Consider the following 23,727-nt stretch of genomic DNA (forward strand, 5'->3'; position numbering starts at 1 on the left):
ACATGGAAAATACAAGACTAATTTAAGATCTATACTTATAGGAATCAGTTTTAGATTGAAAGATTTATTGAATTTTGAAATGAAAAAAAAATTTACTTTACCTTAAACAAGAAATATTGTGAAGAATTTCATGTACTACAGGTCAGGACAGATTCACCTCATGGAAACATCATGTACCAATATTCTGCTTTATAAAAAAAAAAAAAAGAAAATTAATGTTAAATTACTCATTTCATTGCATTAATTAACATTGCAGCTAGATCATGTTATGATCATGCTGATGCTTATAAGGCTTCACAATATTTTAACAGTTCAGGGAATATATAAACAATTGTGGGAATAAATATGACAAAGAACAACATATTTGATTAATATACTAAATGCTGAAAAATATTATGCGTTTCAAATACTTTCAGTTTGTTTACTTCAGTCTTTGTCATTCGAAATACCAATCAAAACAAACAAGAAATCTAAGATTCATACGCCTAGAATTGTGTTCATTCCCAATATTTCTTCTTTTTGGAATGTTATTCAAGAGGTACTAAGTATACTTTACCAAAATCAATAAAATGTTAGCATAAATATCGCCTTACCAACTGGTTTTATCTCCTTTTTTTCTATCAACACTTTCAACATCCAAACATTCAAATCGTCCATGGAAAAATCCGCGCTCTGTTATTGACCAATCATAGAACTCAAAAACGTCACGTGATCGAAAAATAAATAAATAATTCATTATTAATTTATTTTAAATGCAAATAAACCTAATTGTGTAATTTCAACCTTAAATTAAAAATATAAATACCAGTTGGTGTTAAAATTTTGAATTTATCTTAGTATCAACAAAACGGACATCGGAGGCCGGCGGCCGCCATATTTGCCGCCATTTTGAATTTAATATTTGTTTATTTGTGAAAATAACTATTATAACTGGGTTATTTAATTATGCAAACAATAAAATCTACATGTACTTGTCATCTGCTTAAATCTTAATATAACTGGCAGTCTTTATTCACAACATCGTAATATCTGTTCAACATGAACATGCACATACTCTATGCTGTTGTTTATCTTTATAGCCACCCATATTACGACCAATTTTCTTCAGATTTCAAACAACCTGTGTAGAATTGTATCATTCAGAGATTGTGTAATACCCAAGCTGAAATATTTACGATGTGTTGGCCACAAAGGTCACCCAGTACAAACATCTGTCTCACAGAAAACAATACGGAAATTTACACAGTTTTGCACACGAAGACTTCATGAGATTACATTTCATACTGTTTATATCTCTTGCAGTACATTTATATGAAATATATTCATTCCCAACTTCAGATGTAAGTGCATTATTATAATTTACAAGACAAATATTATGTCTCATCAGGGTCTCAATAAATACGTAATTTTTCTAAGAGAGAGAGAGAATTTTTCTAAGAGAGAGAGAGAGAAGGAGAGAGAGAGAAATTAATTATTCTCAACTTTAGTTGAAACTTACATGACAAATATCAATTTAAATAGACAATAATATTTATTACACACACATGACATGTACTGTGTACACACCCTCAAACACCACAGAGAGAGAGAGAGAGACAGAGAGAGAGAGAGAGAGAGAGATAGATTCTCATTTATAGATGTAATTCACAAGATTTTATTTCACATCCCTTCTGTTGAACTTGACATGGCTGTGGACAGCATATTTACCGGAATTATGAATGAGAAGTCGATCACTGGTAGTAAACAATATTATTGTTCAGGAATTGACAAAGTTTTCTGCTGCAGTGTTTGAAAAAAAAACCAACATTTTGAACACGATCAAAATTCATTCAATTAACACTTAGTTAATATGTTATTTTTGAAAAAAAAAAATGGTGTCAAGTAGTATCCATTAAATAACCCCCAAAACTTGTAAATTTATACTGGTAATGCTTGAAAATGGCTAAGTTCAGAAAAGTTATGTTTTAGTTATACATGAAAATGACAAAGTCCAGAAAAGTTATGTTTTAGTTATACATGAAAATGGCTAAGTCCAAAAAGTTACATTTTAGTTATACATGAAAATGACAAAGTCCAGAAAAGTTATGTTTTAGTTACACGTGAAAATGGCTAAGTCCAAAAAGTTACATTTTAGTTATACATGAAAATGACAAAGTCCAAAAAAGTTACATTTTAGTTATAACTTTTTTGTACCTCACAGGCTAGGTATAACAAGTTATACATGATTATAACTTAGTTATAACTTTTTTCGGTATGGGAATTGTCTATGATTTTATATCTTAATTGTCAGTGAGTTTTTAGTTTTACTAAATGCACTTTAAAACCAAGAAATACTACTAATAAATTTAATTTATTAATCATTTATTTAGCTAATTAAGTGATTTAATTTAAAATATCACCACAAGCCAAGGGTATTCACTGAGAGATAAGTGAATGCAGGCCTTTGGCCAGTAAAACTAGATGTAGAATTGGATGGGGATATTTTCTAGCTGAGATTTTTTTTCCAGTTTCTAAAATCTAACGTATATATCCCTTTTTAGCAATTTACTCTGAAAACCCTGCTTTCCTTGGAGTAAAAGTCTTGAATTTGATAGTGTGTATGTAATCATATTCTATTTTCTACCAGTGAAGTTTTAAAAACACTGACTTGGGAAATGTGCAGTTCAGCAAAGATGGGATATGCTTGGGATTGTAGAAAGAATGATGGTTATAATTCATATAAAAACTAGATTTTAAAAAAATCACAGTATCAGAAATTGTTAATTTGTAATTCATTGAACTATTATTGTAGTTTGATCTGTCAGTTGCTTTGACCATGCATGCAGCAGCAATTTAGGGAAAAAAACAAAAGTGAAATTCCTCCTGACCTCAGTCAATTCTTAAAATTTTGGCCTAAGTATCAAAAGATGAATTGGTTCTGGTTTATGGCTAAAAAAAATGACAGTGCTGTATTCTTCAAAATGTACAGTCAGTGTAAAAACAGACGAAGTAAGCATTATGTGATGTAAGTGCTAGCTGAAATGTACCACTTCATTTTGAAAATAGAACTGACAAAGTGAATCCGACTCATTTAATAATTGATAACTAACAATTAACATGATTATTAAAATGCTTTGATAATAACAGTTTCTAGTTCTCATGTTTTGTTCCTTTGCACCATATCTAATTACAGCTAGTGTATAATTTTTTTTTTATTTCAGTCCAGAGATTCACCCACAATTCCAAAAAGAGATTTACCCCCACCAGTCCCTCCAAGAAGGTCATCACCTGTGCCTTCACCCAGTGTCTCGCCAACTTCATCCCCAAAACCTCCCAGGTAAGGCATAAAATGTTGTGAATTACTTTTAAGATAAACAGCAAAGTTCTGTGTTTACTCATTAAACTGCTTTTTAAAAGAGGAATACGTTTACCACATTAACCAAATGTTTCAAACAAAGATTAGAATCCATAAGCAATTAGTTGTCACTGTTTAATTAGTACATCTCATAAAGTTTACACCATGTAATCACCGGTAAGTGAGGTAGATTGAAATATGACAAAAAATACATACTTAGTTCATAAACTAGAATCTCAAAGACTGATATTTCAAATATAGTCAAAGTGATCTAGAAGTCTGACCACTTATTATGCTGCCTTTCGAATAATGGAGGGTATATTGCTTTGCTGCTGTCTGTCGGTCCACCAAATTCCATTCATTTTCTTCACAGAGGCTGCACATACTGAAATGAAATTTGGTATACAGATTTACCATAAGATTATCTAGTTCAAGCTCTGTTTTGGGTTTGATCCACTAATTTTTAAGAGAGTTACAACCTTTGGACTTTCCAATTCCAATTATTTGCTGTTTCTGTTCATTTTCTTTGCATTTATGTCCAGGGGAAAGGGGCATAATTGTTTCACCAAACATCTCTTGTTGTTAAGTATTTTACCCTGGATATCTCAAACCCTTGGATATCTGGATATCAAGAAGATTTTTCTTGGTCCCATTGAGTTGCGACAACAAGGTTTGACAGTATTTAACTTTTCAAATTCTTCAAACTAGGAACTTGTGCATACTTGCAACTCTCATTGCTACATGTATTGACATGGCCATTGAATGAAAATATATTCAACTTTCTGTCAGCAGAATTGATAGAAATTAAGTTCATATAAATATTCATTGAGCATATTGAGTTTAAATTGGTTTGTCAGTACAGGATATTTCTATACAATTTTTTATTCTACCTACATTATATTTTTTTTATGTCCTCTGTTCTAGCTGTTTTTCTGAAAGAAAAAGCCAATATTTTCATTATTACAAATTAACACATTCTTCCAATTAACTAAAAATGTTTTTGAAGTCTATGAATTATATTTCATTATTTCAGATAAAATTTTCTTTAAATGAACTAACTGAACTGTCTTGTTGATAGGCTAAATTATCCTGGATACAAAAACAATTTGATAAGAACTTCTTATTGTACATATAGAGAATAGCATGATGTATATAAATACATTGTTATTGTCTTGTCTTATAAATGTCACTGGAAGGTATACGTGTATTGTAAATGTCATTGGTATTTCCATATAATTTCTAATAAGATACATTAACAGTTAACGAAAGTTATAAACCCACACAAATTTTCCTACTCACCATTAAAGCTAAATGTGAGCAGGTGCATGCGGAAGTACGTCAGTTTTGCACCTGACTAGTTGTTATTTGATATACACAAATTATTTTTGAGTTGGCTCGCGTAGCGAGCTACTCCCTGTCGACATAGCCGTTTCAGAGCTGTAAAATTTATCACGCATTCATCAAGGTGATCCATACGCCAAATATTATAGTTCTAGCAAAAGATGCTTTGGTTTGAGTGATTGTATAAACTTAAGAGATTTATGCCTTCATGCTTTTAAAGAAATTTTTGATTAAATACCTGTACGATGTACAATTACTGCGTATGAATATTTAGGCGGATCTAATCTTCCCATCTGAAGTTTATTTATAATTGACCTAGAATACTCCCTCTCACAAACACCTGCTGCTCTCATTAGCTGCAGCTAGTTGTTGTTGAAAATCTATTTTTAGAATCCAGATTTGCTGTGGGAATCTTTAACCTAATTACTTCATAACACTGACAACTTCAGCTAATGTGCTTAAATTCATTATAGAATCCAGTCAAAATAATATGGAAGCCCATGAGTGCCAACCTGTATATATAAAGGAAAAGCAATATACACTTTATTTATGAACCGAACATGGATCAGACATATAATATTCAATCTCTTAAGATGCAAAATAAACTAAATATATTAAGGTATGGTGCCCAGATGTATTAAAAAGCTCAATTGACTCGAGCGAGTCAACTCGCAAGCCCTTCAGGCCTTTTATTTAATGTTGGATTCATGTTTTCCAAAAATTGTAAATAAATTTATTTAGAGGTGATTTACATTAGAATTTGATATCTTAAACTTTGTCTTGACTTTTACCCTTGATAAATCAAGAATATTGACTCTGTTTGTCTTGATTTTGAGACCTCAGTTTTTAAGTTCCATCTAGAATTTTTTAAACCCAGTTCGGTAAAAATGACTCCAAGCTTTTACTCATGCCCACCAGTCTTAATTACTGATGTGTTAACAGGGAAACCCAATTTGGATGTTAAGAGGTTGTTAAGAATTTTGTTGTTGTTTTTTTTTTGGTTCTTGAAAATAATCACTCACACATATATGATAAATACCCCATTCTCTTCATATAGTCGAAGACAGTTACCCCCGACACCCCCTGTAGATCCATCTCAGATTCCACAACCAGTGTCTAAGGCAATCTGTACCGACGTCGTGGATGGAGTGGGTTAGTATATGTACTTAAAATTGATCTACTTACTGTCATGTCTTCATATGCTTTTATTGAAACATTTTTAATACATTATGTACTTTTTATATTCAATCTGTGTATGAAGGTCATTACAATTAGTCATTTTTATACCATAATATATTCATTTATATAATTTTATGCTGAACATGTATTATACACCTTTTAAGCTCACCTGAGATAGCTCAAGGGAGCTTTTCTGACTACCTGTTGTCTAGGATTTCTCTGTTCATCCATCTGTCTGTCTCTGTAAACATGGTAAATTTACTTCACAGTGACTTTTTTGTAAAAAAAAATTTAGAAATATCTTCCATAAAAGCAATATCATGTTCATCATATTGATGAACTTCTGATAATCCATGTTTTGTGGATTCAATTTATGTTGAGTCATGACCTCTAGATCTTGTGGATGGGTCAAAGACAAAATAAATTGGGTATTTTTTTCTAGGAATGGAAAGTCTAAAATAGTTTAAGTAAAGTCTGGTTTAAAAAAAAAAAAGAAGGGTTAAGTAAATTAATGTACATGAGGTGAGTGTTGTGACCCAAGAGCCCATTTTATGTTGGAAATAGCATAGCCATTTACATAACAATTAAATTTATTTTAAAATTTAGAAGTGTATATTTAGTGTTCATGTATACATCTCTTTTACATACCCCTCAGTATCTGTTGTTATATTAAATATACAATTATTACTGCATACTACTTGCACAAAATTAATATTTGATTGTATCATTAGCTCCCTTTGCATCAGTGGCTCGTTTCCCCATATTCTTCCAAATCCTTATATTATTTTATCACCATTAGAAAGGTTTTCCCCCAAGTATTTTAAAATCTTGTGCATTTTTAAAAAAAAAAAAAAAAAAGACATTTTAGTTTTAATTCATGTACATGAACATTGTACTATAAATCATGCAGTTTCTTTTCTAAAACTGGTCTTTGTTTCTTGAATTCGATAAGTGAAGGAATTTTATTGCATTCCCTGATGGCCTTGTAAGAATTACAATTTGTGTTACAACTGGTGATAGAGTGGTCCTTTTGTTCATACTTTCAGCTCGCAATCACACAGGTAACAATCCACTTTACTCTGTAGCCAAGTTCAATAGTAATGTTCTAGAGGATAAAGTTAGAAAATGTGCTTTAATGAAAGAGAAAGGCTTAGCATAATTTGTACACTTGGGTAAACACAAAAGTATCTTTCTTTTAAGAGACTGATTTACTTAGGCAGTCACAACTTGTTATACCTCCCTCCCTTGCACTGAATGGCTTAACTGTATACATGTATATCATATATTTAGATTTATACATATAGCACTAGATGCGCTTATCCCTTCCCTTATTGTATTTTAGACACATACTGCTTTGTTTTGATAAGCACAATATCCCCACATATACCCAATGTTTATGACACCTTAACCTTGCAAATATATTATGCTAATATTATATTATCAGTGTGGTTAGCACTTTGTAACAGTTGGTTTTCTTACAGAATTTATAGTCAAGGATGGGTGGATAGAAATTAATTCATGTAAAGGGATTAAACTTTTTATCCTTAAGTGATGAACTGAAATGTTCATTAATGCAACATATGGATACATCAACTGAGGAGCAACAGTTACTATCTACATATTGAAATTGAAACATAACTTACAATGTTTTTTCTTTCACAATCTTCCCTTATTTACTTAGCAATAGACCATTATCACCTGCATATATTTATATAAGTTGTATGTTTTTCTATCAGTTGATCCAGTTCGCAAAAGCATGCTGTATGTATGAACAATTTCTAAAATGAGGCAAACTATTGACAAATAAGTTGATCAAACAACAATATTAAGTCTTGTTTTAAGTCAACTTTTGTGACTTGCTTCCTCTAAAGCACCAGTTAGTCCTGATCTGAGTCATCTGACTGGACAATGTCATATGTCATCGCAATGCATTTCAATTCACCAAGTTTTCAGTTTTCAAAATAAATTCATTCCTGTTGAGAATACTCATCTTTTCATCTGATATTTCTTTAATCTAATATTTGAGAAGACCAAAAAGTCATTCTTGAATGTTCTTCATTATGAAATTCATCAGACTGGTAATTCCTTACAACATTCAGACATACTTGTAACACTATTTTTTTAAATGCATGTACACTGTAATAATCTCTAGATATGCATTCCACTCATTTGATACCTCTGTTTGCTTACTTACTGTCTGTATGTTTGTCTGTACTCTTTCTTTAGGAATTTCCTATGCTGAACTTAGATATGATGTTCCTTCCAATATTAATTCAGTTTGTTCTGAATCTACTCCAACTGTGAACTCCTCTGAATGTAAACGTCTAGTTAATGAAAACCATGAAGTGGAATCAGCTAATCATAAAGGAGGTATGCTTTTTTCTGCTTGCTTATTTCTCATCATGATCATAACTTCTAAAAAAAAAAAAAATGATGTTTCTCTCTATGGATCGACAGTGGCAAAAAATTTCTATCTAGATAAATCATGATTTCTTTTTCGTAAAATGTGATGGTAATGCAGTAGTTGTACATATAGAATAGAAACAGTTCACTAGCACATTAACAGACAAGGTATTTGTAGATTTAAGTATGTAATGACTGTAACAATTGTCTTCCAGTTTTGTGCAGTTATTCATTAAAATGATCTTGCAAATACATGTAGTTTATCCACCTATTTTTATTTTGTTTTTTTGTTAAAGGCATTTTCATCCAATATAAAGTATAATGGAATACCGTTATTTGAAGCAGGAAATTGTTGAGTCAGTTTAAGGTTTTGGCAATTATAGAATATCATGGAAAGATTGTAGGGCATGACTTCAGTACCATTGTTGAGATGAAATATTTTTTCTTCCATTTTGAACTATATTTAAACTCTCAAGACATTATGAAACATGTTAAATTAAATCTTTATCATTATATAAATATGCTTATTGGTTACTTTTTCTCCAATAAAAAAGATTCAATGAATAACAATTAACAGCCATTGCAAATTAACACCTTGATCATAAACCTGTGAATTTTAAGAAGTAAAAATATCATTAATACAATGATTTGAATAAGATATAAATATTTAGGTTTATTGCAAATAAGCATCCTCATGAACATTTAAATGTCAAAGAGTGTATAACAGTTAACCCTTACAAATTAAATTGAATCCACAGAAGTCTGTCAAGACGATGATGTCTTCAAAATTAAGCTCAGTTTACGGTAAATTAAATCTGAAGTTATTTTTGAAAGATTTTTCTGTACCTGTTGATAATAGAGACACCATATAAGCTTAACTAGTCAGTAATCAGAGGAGTGTACGTGATGGTCAAGTTTTCATGCATTCATTTGTAAACAATTTTCAAAAAAGCTACTCCGCCTACAATTTTCATCTGATTGTAGATTAATTGAGATATACATATATACTGCTTTCATTTTGATTGTTGGTAATTTAAATTTGGAGAAAATACAGCTGTTGAATTTATTTTGCAAAGTATTACATAAAGGTTACATACTCTGGCCCTATATTCTTTCTACATGCAGTCTTAAAGATATTAAGAAATTTTTGTCTTGCTGATCAATTATAGTACATATAGGGATACCCGGGTATGCATGGCACTTTTGATTTTTAGCTCACCTCAACGAAGTTGGGGGAGCTTATGTAATACTGTATAGGGGTTTAATTTCACGGGTTGTAATTTTCACGGTTTTCTCTCATTGGACACGATCGCGGTTTCTTGAATTCGCGGAATTCTTATGTTATAGAAGTTACCTCCCTTGTCTAAATCCGTTTAATCCATACCATAGCTACATTTAAACAACATTCATCATTCTTATGTATTTATTTCACGAAAACAGGTTAGGTTAATATAAATAATTGACGATTAATGAAAACAGGTGCAGTTATCAAAAGTCCTTGACTATAAACGTCGTTTGAATGACTTTTCTGTATACTATTACAATGAGTGCATGTACACCCCAAAATCTTCAAAACAACGCGGCGAAAAACCACTGGACGGTAATAAATGTGTTAATGTATAGGTCGACGAAATAATATCCTTCCAAATCTTCAGTATGTTTGATAGTTATTTGAATGATTTTTTTAAAATCAAAATGTTGGTAAAAACTATAATATGCATGATAATGCAGGTAATGCACACACCGTGCGAGGTAACATTTGTTACACACGGGTAATCAAAACTCATGGCCCACGTGTTTTGATTGATGAAACATGTAGCGTTGGCTATTAAAAAACCTTTTAACAAATAGAGGTTATTATCTGTTGACTATTAATGTAAAGCGTGCTAATTAAAATAATTGAATGACAAGTACTACTCGTAATTACTGAAATGACCATGCACTGTGGTACATGTATTTAAACCTATCGTAGTCTGTTCTTAAATTTCCAAATAAAACATGGAGATTATTGAAAAATTATTCACTGTTTCTTGAATTCACGGATTAATTTTCACCGTGAATATAGCGAATATTAACACCGCGAGTTATTTTCCCCCTATACAGTATCCTTGGCATCGGTGTCGGCATCCCAGGTTAAGGTTAAGTTTTTAGCTCACCTGAGCCAAAGGCTCAAGTGAGCTTTTCTGATCAAAATTTGACCGTCATCTGTCGTTGTCCTCGTTGTTGTCGTCGTTGTAAACGTTTCACATTTTCATCTTCTTCTCAAGAACCACTGGGCCAATTTCAACCAAACTTGCCACAAAGTATGCTTAGGTGAAGGGGATTCAAGTATGTTCAAATGAAGGGCCACGCCCTCTTCCAAGGGGAGATAATTATGAATTAGTGAAAAATTAATGGCATTTTTAAAAAATCTTCTTCTCAAGAACCACTGGGCCAAGAAAGATGAAACTCATGTGGAAGCATCCTCAGGTAGTGTAGATTTAAGTTTGTTCAAATCATGACCCCCGGGGGTAGGGTGGGGCCAAAATGGCCGATCAATGTTTTACATTGGAGTATATGGGGAAAATCTTTAAAAATCTTCTTCTCAAGAACCACTGGGACAGGAAAGATGAAACTCATGTGGAAGCATCCTCAGATAGTGTAGATTTAAGTTTGTTCAAATCATGAACCCCGGGGGTAGGAAGAGGCCACAATGGCCAATCAAAGTTTTACATAAGAGTATATCGTAAAAAATCTTTAAAAATCTTCTTCTCAAGAACCACTGGGCCAGGAAGGATCAAACTCATGTGGAAGCATCCTCAGATAATGTAGATTCAAATTTGTTCAAATCATGACCCCTGGGGGTAGGGTGGGGCCACAATGGCTGATAAAAGTTTTACATAGGAGTATATAAGGAAAATCTTTATCAATCTTCTTCTCAAGAACCACTGGTCCAGGAAAGATGAAACTCATGTGGAAGCATCGTCAGGTAGTGTAGATTTAAGTTCATTCAAATCATGACCCAAGGGGGTAGGTTGGGGCCACAATGGCCGATCCAAGTTTTACATAAGAGTATATAGGGAAAATCTTTAAAAATCTTCTTCTCAAGAACCACTGGGCCAGGAAAGATGAAACTCATGTGGAAGCATCGTCAGGTAGTGTAGATTCAAGTTTGTTCAAATCATGACCCCCGGAGTAGGGTGGGGCCACAATGGCTGATCAAAGTTTTACATAGGAATATATAGGGAAAATCTATATAAAAATCGTCTTCTCAAGTACTTCAAAGCAATGATTAGAAGAAAATGTTTTTAAAAAATCTTTTTATCAAGAACAGCAAAGTCATATGCTGTATTAATATGAAGGCATTCTAAAGTAGTATTAAATTCAAGCCCCCCCTTTCAGTAAACTTTTCAGTTCTGATCTGATTTGTGTTTTTTTCCTAGACGATTTGCTCAGGTGAGCGATGTGGCCCCTGGGCCTCTTGTTTGGAGCAGTTTTCTTTTTAAGTACTTCTATGTCCTATATTGACTAGACATGCATGGAAGATGCTTCTAATGTGTTTATTGAACCAGTCAATGTTTCAGATGCAGCAATTTCAGGGAAGGAATGACCAGGTTAATGTTTTTGGAGTAGGTTAACATTTTTGGTGCAGTTTTTGGTGTAGGTCTCATTTCCAAGGAACTATAAGCCCTATGTTAACTAAACTAAGCATGGATGATACATCTAAGGATGCACACTACCAGGCTTGCTTCAGATGCTGAATCTGACCTACATTTTCTGCATGAGTGAACAGGTTGAAAGTTTTTGGTGCAGGTCTCATTTCCAAGTAACTATAAGTCCTATGTTGACAGAAAGGCTTGCGGATGCTGAATGATACATCTAAGGATGCACACTACCAGGCTTGCTTCGGATGCTGAATCTGACCTACATTTTCTGCATGAGTGAACAGGTTAAAAGTTTTTGGTGCAGGTCTCATTTCCAAGTAACTATAAGCCCTATGTTGACCAAACTTGCATGGATGATACATCTAAGGATGCAGACTACGAGGCTTGCTTCGGATGCTGAATCTAACCAACATTTTCCGGTTGAGTGAACAGGTTAAAGTTTTTGGTACAGGTTTCATTTCCAACATACTATTAGACCTATACTGACCAAACTGGCATGGATGGTACATCTTAATTAGTATGCATACTACCAGACTTGCTTCGGATGCTGAATCTGACCTACATTTTCTGGATGAGTGAACAGGTTAAATGTTTTTGGTGCAGGTTTCATTTCCAAGTAACTATGAGCTCTTTAATGACCAAACTTGCATGGGTTATACATCTAACAATGCATTCTACCAGGCTGGCTTCAGATGCTGAATCTGATGTACATTTTCTGGATGTCTTGAGTGAAGAGGTTAAATTTTTATGCAGGTTTCATTTCCAAGTAACTGTGACCCCTATGTTGTGCAAATCTGCATGGATGATACATCCTAGGATGCACATTAATGGATTTGCTTCAGATGCTGAATTCGACGTACATTTTCCAGATAATAGACCAGGTAAAAGTTATGGGTGCAGGTTTATTACCAGGAAACTATAAGGCTTATATAAACCAAACTTGCACAAATGATGCATCAAGGGATGAAAACTCTCAAACTTGCTTCAGATGCTGAATTTTAATTACATTTTCGTGATGAAGATTGAAGAACTAGTTTGAAGTTTTGTAAAGGTTTATTCCAAAGTATCGGATCAGAATTGCATGAAATTTGCATTTTTGGATGTACACTCTTTGTTGGGTAATTGTGTGACTTTGCCGTACTTAAAGACAACATTCGTTGAGATGAGCTCTGTAATCTCTGGTTACTTATGTTTGGTCAGTTATGAGGAAAATGTCAGTTGTTGAGTTTAGTAATTTCAATGCAAAATATCCCAATAAGGTTACATGTTTTTGTTGGGGTGTCACCTTTAACAATTTTTTTAAAAAAACATTTTATATACTGTAGACGTACTTTTTTCTGCATGGGATTAATTTCCGCTATGTACGCGAATACAATTTTTCCACGGAAATATGTCGCAGCATACTAAAGATTCATAAAGGACATATAATGAAAATCCAAGATATCCACGTAATTTCATACTCACGAATTTAATAGAAATTTTGTTTCTGCGGAATTATGTCCCTGTTGAATTAAGTACTTTTACAGTAAGAGGACATTCACATTTACATGAGTCATTTTCCTTCCAGGATCAATCCAAGGTCAACTGGAATAATGTGGGGGTTTTTTTCTCTCTCTAATATTTTACCAACTTTATAGTATCTGATAGATAATGTGTATATGCATGTGTACAGATCATACAGATGTAGGTTCATTGTTTTTATTTGTTGGACCATGTGTTGTCCCATATTTTGTCAGTACAAGAACTATGTATAAATTTGTCAAAAGATATTTAAAATATATGTAATTAAATTTAATTACATATATTAAACAGTTACAAAGGATGTTATTTTGAGGCAAAGGGAAATAATGTAATTTTTGCAGATGCAAATTTTTCAAATTCCTGTTGAGAAATACCTGTTCTGTTTGCACAGAGAAAACCTAGTTTGCTGTCACATCCACAGCTTTCCACTCCTTCATTATGCATTAATTTCCTTCTTTTGATTTTGATAAAAACAGTAGGTGCATTACATCATGAAAAGCGAATTGCAGTTCCTGTGATCTTTTTGTCTTTGGCAATACTAAACAACAGATAAGGGATGGGCTCTAAGAGCTTGCTCACTTTGCTTTTGCGATAGCTTATTCTGACATATTTGCATTTACAGGTACAATTTTCTCTGTCACAGGTAACAGCAAACCCCCGCTAAGGCGAGCTCCCACTGAATATGACTTGCCTCCCTTACCAGCACCAAGAAAACCACAGGGAGAAAAGTGAGTAGTAAAGCAATTATAACGAGCGTAGCAAGTGTCGCGAAGTGACGCTCGTCACTGCTATCTCTTAAAGCAATGCCTGGGTGAAGAGAAAATTTGGACTACTGCACATTCATTTGTCAGATTTCTTTTCCTCAGTAACTTTAGACCCACAATGAATCACTTCTTAAAGCTACGTTCTCCTGAGAATAGCAGTGTAAGTTCAATTAAAAGTCAACACACCTTGATTTAACGAATAAATATTGAAGAGAAATAGTAAACAAAACGTTCTTCGTTTACTTTCAGCACTGTTCAGGCTTCTTTTTGGTAATGTAACTTACGTACGACGTCATGTGACGTCAGAGTCTAGACGCATCAAATGGCACATGCGGCTTGACGAGCCCAATCTAAATTATAACAAAAAATACTGCGTTCGCCATAACGGTCGCACTGTCACATATTACTTCTTAATAGAATGTTTTCCATTGAGGTAATTTAAGCAATAGTTATTCCCCATAGTTGCCATATTGTAGGTCATAATTCCTAGATCCCTTCATTATTCAACCAAGTTCAATTTATTATAATACTGGTTACTGAGGTAAAGATAACACTGTTTTCCTTATGAATATACGTTTGTTAAAGACTATTAATTCACAATTGTAAGATAGTAAATATTTTTTCCCCTTGTATTTCTTACATGCATGTTTAAAATGGGTTGCTCAAAGAGGAAAATTCACTAATTTGCCCTACAAGATGACAGATAAGGGGAATAACTCTGAGGCAAAATACATCATAGGACAGTCTATTGTATACAGATTCAAACTTCAAGTGATCTTTACAATTAACTGATAGAAAATGTATAATTACAGGGGTTGTTCGAAAAGTTTGTGGACTGCTGTCATATCTTTATTATTTTACGTCGTATGTTATCCAAATTTAGTAGAAATATTTTATCAATAAATCCAAAATTGTATTAATTTTCTTTTTATAGTACCACGATTTTTCAAAACTTATCCAGATTTTAAAAATGCAAAAATCGGATTACGGAGCAGGTCAAAATTTAGCAAGTTACGAACAATACACTAAATAATGTCTGTAGTCATACTCTCTGTAAAATGAAGCAAAGACGAAAAACAACCGAGAAATCAAAATTTAGAATTGTTACATCGATTTGTATTCCAAATTATGGCTTAATATTTTGCTTTGTTGAAAAGAAATCAGCTTGAGAAGATAGGTAGTCCTCGTTGAAAAGGACAAAAACAATGATGTTTTAGAGCAGCCGATAACGATGCAATTTTGTCTTTTACTCAGGAAAAATCCTGAATAAAATCAAAAAATGTTAAAGGAATCAAAAAATATGTCACAAGCGAGTTGTGCATGTGTGTACAAATAGTATAGACAGTATTTGAGTGACAGAGACTTTGTATCAGATGAGGACATTCTGTAAAGAAATGTTTATCTGTAAAAATCTTAACAAAAACTTTAAAATGTTGGAACGTCAAGGAAAGACATAGGCACTTTAGAGTTGCTTACCCTGTGAAAGCAGAGTTAACTAATAAAAGAAATTAAAATCCTAATAAAGGAAATTATACAACCAGAGCAATTCTTAAAAAAAATTAATTTCAACTAATAGAAAAAGTATTTAATGATTGGGCATGGGATTATACTCTGTGAAATGTATAGGAATACTATATTTTAGAAATTCTTGACACTATATTTTGATGTTACATTGCCGTTAAGCGTGCTCCTCGGGTACAAAATGTTGATTTTAAAATGAAGTAAATTGATTTCTGTTAAATCAAATGGGAAACCCACACATCAACAGAACAAGTATTTTTACATATTATATTATACTTATTTTAAATTTCTAGTGAGTAATATAACAGAGATTGACATCGGGGTTCGTCCACGAACTTTTCAAACAACCCTCGTATAAAGGTTGTTCAATAAATATATGTGTATTGTGTCTTGTTCGGTTGAGGTAAAGCATGTTATAAAGCCATAATAGCCTTTTGATGTTATAATAATGGATAAGGTCCTGTAGATCATTTTTCAGAAAAATTGATGCTATGCAAAATTTGACATCTTTTTAGAAAACTCTCTGACCCTCCACCAGAAGAAAAAGATATACAGCTCCCAGTGAGAAACAGATTACGTGAAAATACAGACAGTAATAAGGAGAATAGTGTAGACGAGGTCCAAGTTGATCATTTAGTCGCTAAGGGTTATGACCGCTTACGTGTGGTGGATGCATTGCGAGTGGCTAGAAATAATTTACATATGGCAGAAGAAATCCTTGAAACTTTTGTACGATTATGAGTGTTCTCTTTTTTTCGTTGTTGTACCAAAACAGATAAGTGCTCATTTCTATTGTACTTAATGCAAGCTGTGTCATATATAGGCTTGCTTTGGTGCTCCATTCACAGGAAGGACAGGCTGTTTGAAATACAGCATCCATCATCCACACTTTGCAATTTGAAGACATCAGTGTCTTGACACACTTTTTTTACAAAAATATATTGCTTGTGTAACTTAACAATTCCTTGTTTTTATTTAATAAGTAAAGGGTGAGATTTATTAAGTACATACTGTGCTTATTTGTGAATGAATGGTGCATGTTTATTTGAAAATGTATATAATTTATATATTTTAAAGGAATATTATATTGTTCTATAAGTATTATTGAATGTATTTATATTTCAGCAATATTAGTCATGCTAGAGAAAAATACTTACAAACCATATTTTACTGTTCACCTCTACCAAACATCTGCATGATGCAGATTCTTGTGGGTGCACTTTTAGAAATGCACCTTTCCCATGATTTTCTTTCTGGTTACCTAATATCTTCCAAATAGTCAGGAAAAATAAACTAAATAAATTAAACTGTACATGTTCCTTCCCCTGTGAGAAACATTCAAATCTTGGTTAATTTACATTGATTTTAATCTAAGATATGTGGAATTATATTAATGTATGTGGGTTATACGAGGGTTGATCCAAAAGTTCGTGGAATTTCTTTATATTTCATTCATTTATAAGTGAAATTGGTTGAAAATTACAAATGAGAATATAGACACTTGTTGAATATTTTGAATTAAAAAATATTTTAAATATTTGTGATAGTAACTCTATGGCAGTTGCCATAGAAACGGATGTTTGGAAATGCGGAGGTGATAACATCGACGCGTTTATTATCATTTTAATTCTTAATACTTGAAATGAGAATAAAATCGCTCTTCGTGTTATAGAAAATGAAAATTATGTCATTATTACGATTGCTTGATCTTTTATAAACCTTTGTGTGTGTATTTTACTGATTTTACTGGATATTTTGTTTATTAGTTGATAATTTATTGTTCATCTTAAGGTTGTTAGACGACGTCAAATTTCGGTCAAGTCATAAGTTTTGTGAAAATCCCGGGATCACTCTATCTTAAATGCGTATATTATTTACATAGACTGAGGAAAAATGCATCTAGCCACTGGTTTCCAGTGTCGTAAGAAAATGAAGAAAAATAGAACTTTCATGGACGTTGATTGAAGGTGGGGCCGCCTTTTTGAGGCTCTGTTTTAAGTGTTTGTCCCCCTTGATAAATTGAAAGCGTTAATAGATGTTGTCGGCTCAGGTACTGTTCTTGACATTGCTACTGAAATCGGAACATCATATGGAAAGATGTGGTGTATTTTGAAATATGAGTAAAAAATGAAGATAAATTGGTGCGAGAGCATACCCAGGCTTTTCTTGAGAAAAAAAATGGAGAAAAGGGCAGCATTTTGAAGAATTACGTGTTCGAATTTGACATTAGGGTGAGATGATTCTATAACGTGACGTGACATACCTAACTTGACGTTACGTCGAAGTCTCCCCCGGATTTCACAACCATCCATTTTCAGAAAGCTCGTGTGACCTTATTGGTAATTGGAACGTGGTGAAATTTTCCAGTATTGTTGCATTATGACTCTATTTTATAAATATGCCTATTGTTTGCTTTTGTCAAATCATGATAAAATTTTAGAAAGAAATTCCACGAACTTTTGGATCAACCCTCGTATACATAAAAAAAAATATACATTCCCAAGGAATAATAATTTTGTCAATGTATTGATTCTTCTGTATGAATGAGATGCCCCCTAAATTACTTCTGCACAAAGTAGTAAAATTTGGACAACCCGCAAATTATGGAATCTACCCCTCCCTCCCCAAGATAAAATGATTCCACAGTTTATCCTGTCTCATTATTTCTAATTGATTTGGAAATACAGAGGTGAAAATAAGTCCAAGTCTGGGCAGCTTTATTTACCCATTCAAGCCAGTCAATAAGTAAAATTAAGCTTCGTCTGGGCTTTTGTTAAATCTGTGCTTACATGTAGCTTGTACGAGTTGATAGATTGTCACTTGTATATAATTTTGTGTATATAAATTTTATCGATGTTTGTAGAATTTGGGTATGTATATATTTTTTGACTAGTAGGTCCCAAGGACCATCAGTTAGCTGTATAGGATAATTTTGTTGCTTTTGTAGTACAGGGTTGACCCCAATAAGTAACCAATGTTCCACGTACATGTACATGTATTTCATACCCAAGTCATTTTTTTTCTTTTTAATATTTCATATCCTACATTTTATATAATAACTTCATTTGAATGTCTTCCATTTTCTTTCTTTGTATCTGACCTACTTTTGTAAGTGGTTTTATCTACCTGGTATTTTTTTCATTTCTATTGTGAGCAATGAAGATTGAGAAGGGTTGTACATGTACCAATCTGTATCATATGTTTAGTGTAAACAAGTATTTCAGTGTGTTGCAGGATGAAATGTTGAAAAAGGGTAACGTTTGTTTGGGGATTTTTGTGGGGTCCCATTATAATAACTTCTTGCCATTGAACTATTCTAGTTTGTTTTGTACAATACTGGTATAAACATTTCATAAATATTGAGCGAAACTATTTTAGTTTCGTTTTGTACAATACAGGTATAAACATTTCTAACCTTATTTGTTGAGCTGATGTGAAACAGAATCTCAGCCCATACACATCTAGTATTTTGGGAATGGTCACTCAGATTGCATTTTTTTTCATGCTGTAGATTATTCTGAAGCAGTATTTCAACATGCTTTTCAACAGATATGTTTCCTTTTTTAGCATTAACGTTTTTGCCAAAGTCATACTGATTGGTCCAAATTCATAATGTATCACGTGATCAACACTTGTACAGCAATATTTTTGCATTGAATAAATTAATGAGTGAAATTGCCATTTCATTCAAAATATTGTCGCAAAACTTTTTAGGGCCCCGCAAGGATTTGCGGGTGCCCTATAGTAATCACTCTGTCTGTCCGTCTGAATATAAAATGTCTCTCTTCCGAACATCCACAAATTTTCTGTTTTTTTCTAATAACTTTTTTTATGGTTGCCCAATCAAGTTCAAATTTGGTATGGTAGTTCAGTAGGCAGAAATACATATTTTGATGCTAAGTTTGGTTCTCAATGTCTTCTGGTTTGGAGCTGGGGTGGTGGGGTAGATTCCTTAAATATGCATAAGAATGAATGGGCAACTTTTTTATATGGTTGCCCAATCAAATTCAAATGTGTGTATGGTAGTTCAGTAGGCAGAAATACATATTTTGATGCTAAATTTGGTTTATATGTCCCCTGGTTTGGAGCTGGGGTGGTGGGGTAGATTCCTTAACTTTAGAATGCATTGGCAAAGAGAGATAACTGTGAAGATGTTCCCATTGTAAAATGAATGCTAAAGAGAGAGTCCCTTGGGGTTAATTAGGTTTCCTCCTGAAGAAAATCCAGAGCATTATCTTTATCTGTCACATTGAGATGAATTACCACCTCTGTCTGCAAATGAAGTTTGTTTTGAAGTTAAGTCAATTTGGAATGCTATGAACACTGTGAAATGTGGATTAAGATATAAATTTTTATACGTGTAATTTATTTTTGTTTAATAGTTATTTCATTGAATTCTAAAAACAAGAAATAGATTAAAGAAGATTTTTTGAATTACTTTTTTCACTTTAATTATGTTAATTAATTTTTAAGGTAGTTTTATAAAAACCCCATTCTATCATTAATACTGAAAAAGTTCTTACTGTAACTCTAGAAGAAAATGATGAGAGAGGTACAATTAATCCTTTGGGATCAATTATCTAGCCTGCTGCAGAAAATTTAGTAGGCTTTTCTTTATCTTTAAGATTAATGAAAACCTTTGTCTGCAACTGCTGTTTGTTTGAAGTTAAGGTCAAGCCTTCATGATATTTGCATTCATTGAAGGCTGGCATTCTATAACACAAGCTTCATAATTGTTTAATACATTCAATGTTAAATTGTTCTTTACTGCCTAATGTAAATACAAGGATATTATTTTCAGGTTTTTGAATATTCAGGAATTAATTATCTTGAAATTTTAAGAATACAGTTGCTGTTGCTTATTCTTCGTACATTTTTTAATCATTCCGTAAGCTGCACCCTTTTAATTCTACCCCATGGCGGGGCCCTTGCTGACTGGTCAGTTTTCTAGTTCATATAGTTTTTAATTTGGTAAGTTTTCCTCTTCAAAGTGTTAACATTTAATTTTCAATGAACACATTCAAAATTGATATACACTCCATACCTGTACATGTATTACCGGTAACTATCTATTTCCTCACAGGCATAAATTTAGAATCCCGGTATATAATAGGTTGAACTTCCATATGGAGAATTAATTGTACATAAAAAGTATTACAAAGATTCACTTCAGTACCAATCTGATACAGGGGAATGGTGGTAGGGATTTTGTACTAGGATTATTGTGATTTAATTGGATATCTATACATGTGTTTAAGACAAAGAATTAAAGCATCATATTTTTAAATCATCTTTTTGAAAAAAAAATTAGCAATTTAATTATTCAGAGTCCAGATCTAGTAAATGATATTAAACAACCTTTTGATGCCATATCCATTTTGACATAATTCAAAGTTACTATTCCCCATACTTTAACGACATCATTAATATTTTGTTGTGTTTAACACCAAAAGTTACCATACATATAATTATTCACATATGTACCTGTAATTTATCCAAGATAATAGCTGATCAACATTAAAAATCATATCTCAAGATTGAGAAACTTGTAAAATCTTTTCATTTACTAGATCTTGACCTTAAGTTGTTGTATAGGAAAGATACACATATATATATATAATTATATAGACTTTTCACATTTAAAAAAAATAATGTCTCGCAGGAAAGCTTTACTTTAAATACATGTACAGTTGTTTTTAAAAACACCAATATGTACAATGTAGATACCGGTACACGCATTTGAATTTAAGTCGATATTTATATTGAAGGATTTAACAGTATATAGGTCTTTTACAATATGTAAGACGTATTAGAAATTATTTATTTGGTTAAAAGATTACATGTACCAAGATGTGGAAATTGCCAGACAATACATGTATTGCAGTGTTTTAATGAACATGTACATAAACATGAACATCTACATGTATTTTGAAAATGTGTACTGAAAGTCCTACATTTAAGCTTGAAGCTCAAAAGTGAGATTTTAAAATGATGGGTACATGTAGTTCTTGAAGATTTCATTTAAAATGACATTATTGTCAATGTATATATTTCAATGTACATAATTTAAATGGCTTGGAAAGTCATATAAAATAATTTATTCTAATTCTTTAGAAAATAACAGATTTTATTAACTAAAGGAAGTAATTAAGATTGCTAGAAAAAGATTTTAATTACATTTTGTGTACATGTTTTCAGTGAATATAAAATGTTCCTCTTAGAACATTGACTGAAAGAACAGCCTGTGTTTTGTTCTAAAGTAAACTTTCAGTCTCCCACTCCTGAGAATGTAAAACAAACATTTTATTGCTGACAGTGAAGCATGCTGTTGTGATATTTGTTTATTGCAAGTAACATGTATGTGCAATTTAACCTTGAATCTTGTGATGGGCAAAACATGTACAATGTGTGTGAGACTGTTTGAGGGTATGAACACTCCTTTTCATTAGAGATTTGTTATTGTGTGAGAGAGCCCACGTGTATTGTTTCTTCATCGTTATTTGTTCATTAAGACATATGACCAGTCAGGTCCTATTAAAAACAAATGAAAATTAAAGAGAGAGTTTTTGTTATTTTGTCAATTGTACATATGCAGAAAATTTCAAAATTGACACCCCCTCTCTCTGATCTACAATTACAGACCTGTCTACCCTTCCGCTTTTGGCGTAATTCTTCCGCTTTTTACCATCAAATTACGCTATTACGCTACTTATATTAATTTTACGCTTTTGATATTTTGGTTAAAATTCAATTATGAACATTTAAATTTAGATTTAAAGTACGACCTGATGAAATGAAATAAGAAGTTCTTATAAAAGTAATTAAAAGAGGACCACTTCGACAAGGTAATATAACTAGTAGTAACAACTGGTATGGCGAAGATTCGGACGAAAACGAGAAGGAACTACTTAGGTTAACTATAAATTGAAATTGCAATTAGTACAGCTATTTCTTCGCTCATTTTAGTTTATTTTAACATTGCTTAGAACAAGATATAGAGAAATTTGAGTGTTGAAAAGATAAAACACAATGTAAAAATGTACGATTTGTTTAAACATGCAGACACAAACCTTCAGTTAAGTGATTTGATATGAATTGACCAAAATGTATCACTAAAGATGTACGGTTGAATTGAGTTTGCTAAAGGATACTGGTATTTTACAACGCCTTTTTTTCTTATAGATGATTCGAGAAAGAAAGTTTATCCCAGGTTTGTTTAGTTATGTACAATTTCGGTTGTTTTGAAGGAAAATAAAGTATTATAATAAAACAAAATAGGAAAACATGATTGATTACACTTTTACCCCTGAAATTACACCAAAAATGTACTGAAATTACACCTTTGCAATGAAAAGGGTAGGCAGGTCTGCACTTACAGGTAAATGATGCATCATAAAAATATTGAGTGTAACATACTCTGGTCCACAATTGTTCAAGGTGGGTAGTTATGTTAGTTTTTTTTGTTGCATAAATAAGTTTCTAGTCAGAAAATCACAGACTTAGGAAGAGGGATTGTCTAGGTAGGAGTTTATTTTTGAATAGTTTTGTCTTGTCAGTTGTCAGTCTTCCCTCCTTCTGTCAGCCATTGCATTTAGCTCAATTTCAAAGAAACTGTTCATATTTATGCTGACATTTTGATAGGTGCAATGAAGGAATATAAGCATATTGACCCCCTAATATTGCAGCCATCAGGAAATAACTCCTGTTAATTTGGGCCAAATGAAACCATCTTTTGTAATATAGTGTTTAAGGACAGATGATACAAAGAATTTTTTTATCAAAAATTTTGAAAATAACTTCAAAGACAAATAGAGTTTGAATAAGTTTCACAACATAGATTTTCAATTTTCTTTCAAAGTTTCACAATATTTGGATTTTTAAGTAATGAAAAATTAATATTGTACAGAACAATAAGGGTGTCGCAGGAAGGTGGACGTTTGATATTGTAGAAAGTTTACAATTTATTAATATTTTAGAAATATATTATTATAATCATTTACAACTAAAATAGATCGATCAG

At 32.4% G+C, this 23,727-nt stretch overlaps 1 protein-coding gene across 5 annotated transcripts in view; it reads left to right on the top strand.

The window, feature by feature from the left end:
• The window catches only part of LOC134256059 (E3 ubiquitin-protein ligase CBL-B-like), a 33,249-nt gene extending 16,139 nt beyond the window's left edge, over positions 1-17,110 (top strand). The window contains exons 8-13 of one of the 5 annotated variants that reach the window (XM_062738648.1): positions 3,201-3,316; positions 5,733-5,827; positions 6,901-6,915; positions 8,081-8,224; positions 14,045-14,150; positions 16,223-17,110. In XM_062738648.1, coding sequence (XP_062594632.1) covers positions 3,201-3,316; positions 5,733-5,827; positions 6,901-6,915; positions 8,081-8,224; positions 14,045-14,150; positions 16,223-16,448 — 702 coding nt within the window. In that variant the 3' untranslated portion in view covers positions 16,449-17,110. The remainder of the gene's footprint in view (positions 1-3,200; positions 3,317-5,732; positions 5,828-6,900; positions 6,916-8,080; positions 8,225-14,044; positions 14,151-16,222) is intronic. The other 4 variants (XM_062738650.1, XM_062738649.1, XM_062738651.1 and 1 more) reach the window with 4 other exon arrangements.
• The last annotated feature ends 6,617 nt before the right edge of the window (positions 17,111-23,727 follow it).

This window comes from Saccostrea cucullata, unplaced genomic scaffold (assembly GCF_032062105.1).
Source record: "Saccostrea cucullata isolate Sc308-1 unplaced genomic scaffold, CSIRO_AGI_Scuc_v1 ctg141, whole genome shotgun sequence".
In the NCBI taxonomy this organism is placed as follows: Eukaryota; Metazoa; Mollusca; class Bivalvia; order Ostreida; family Ostreidae; genus Saccostrea; species Saccostrea cuccullata.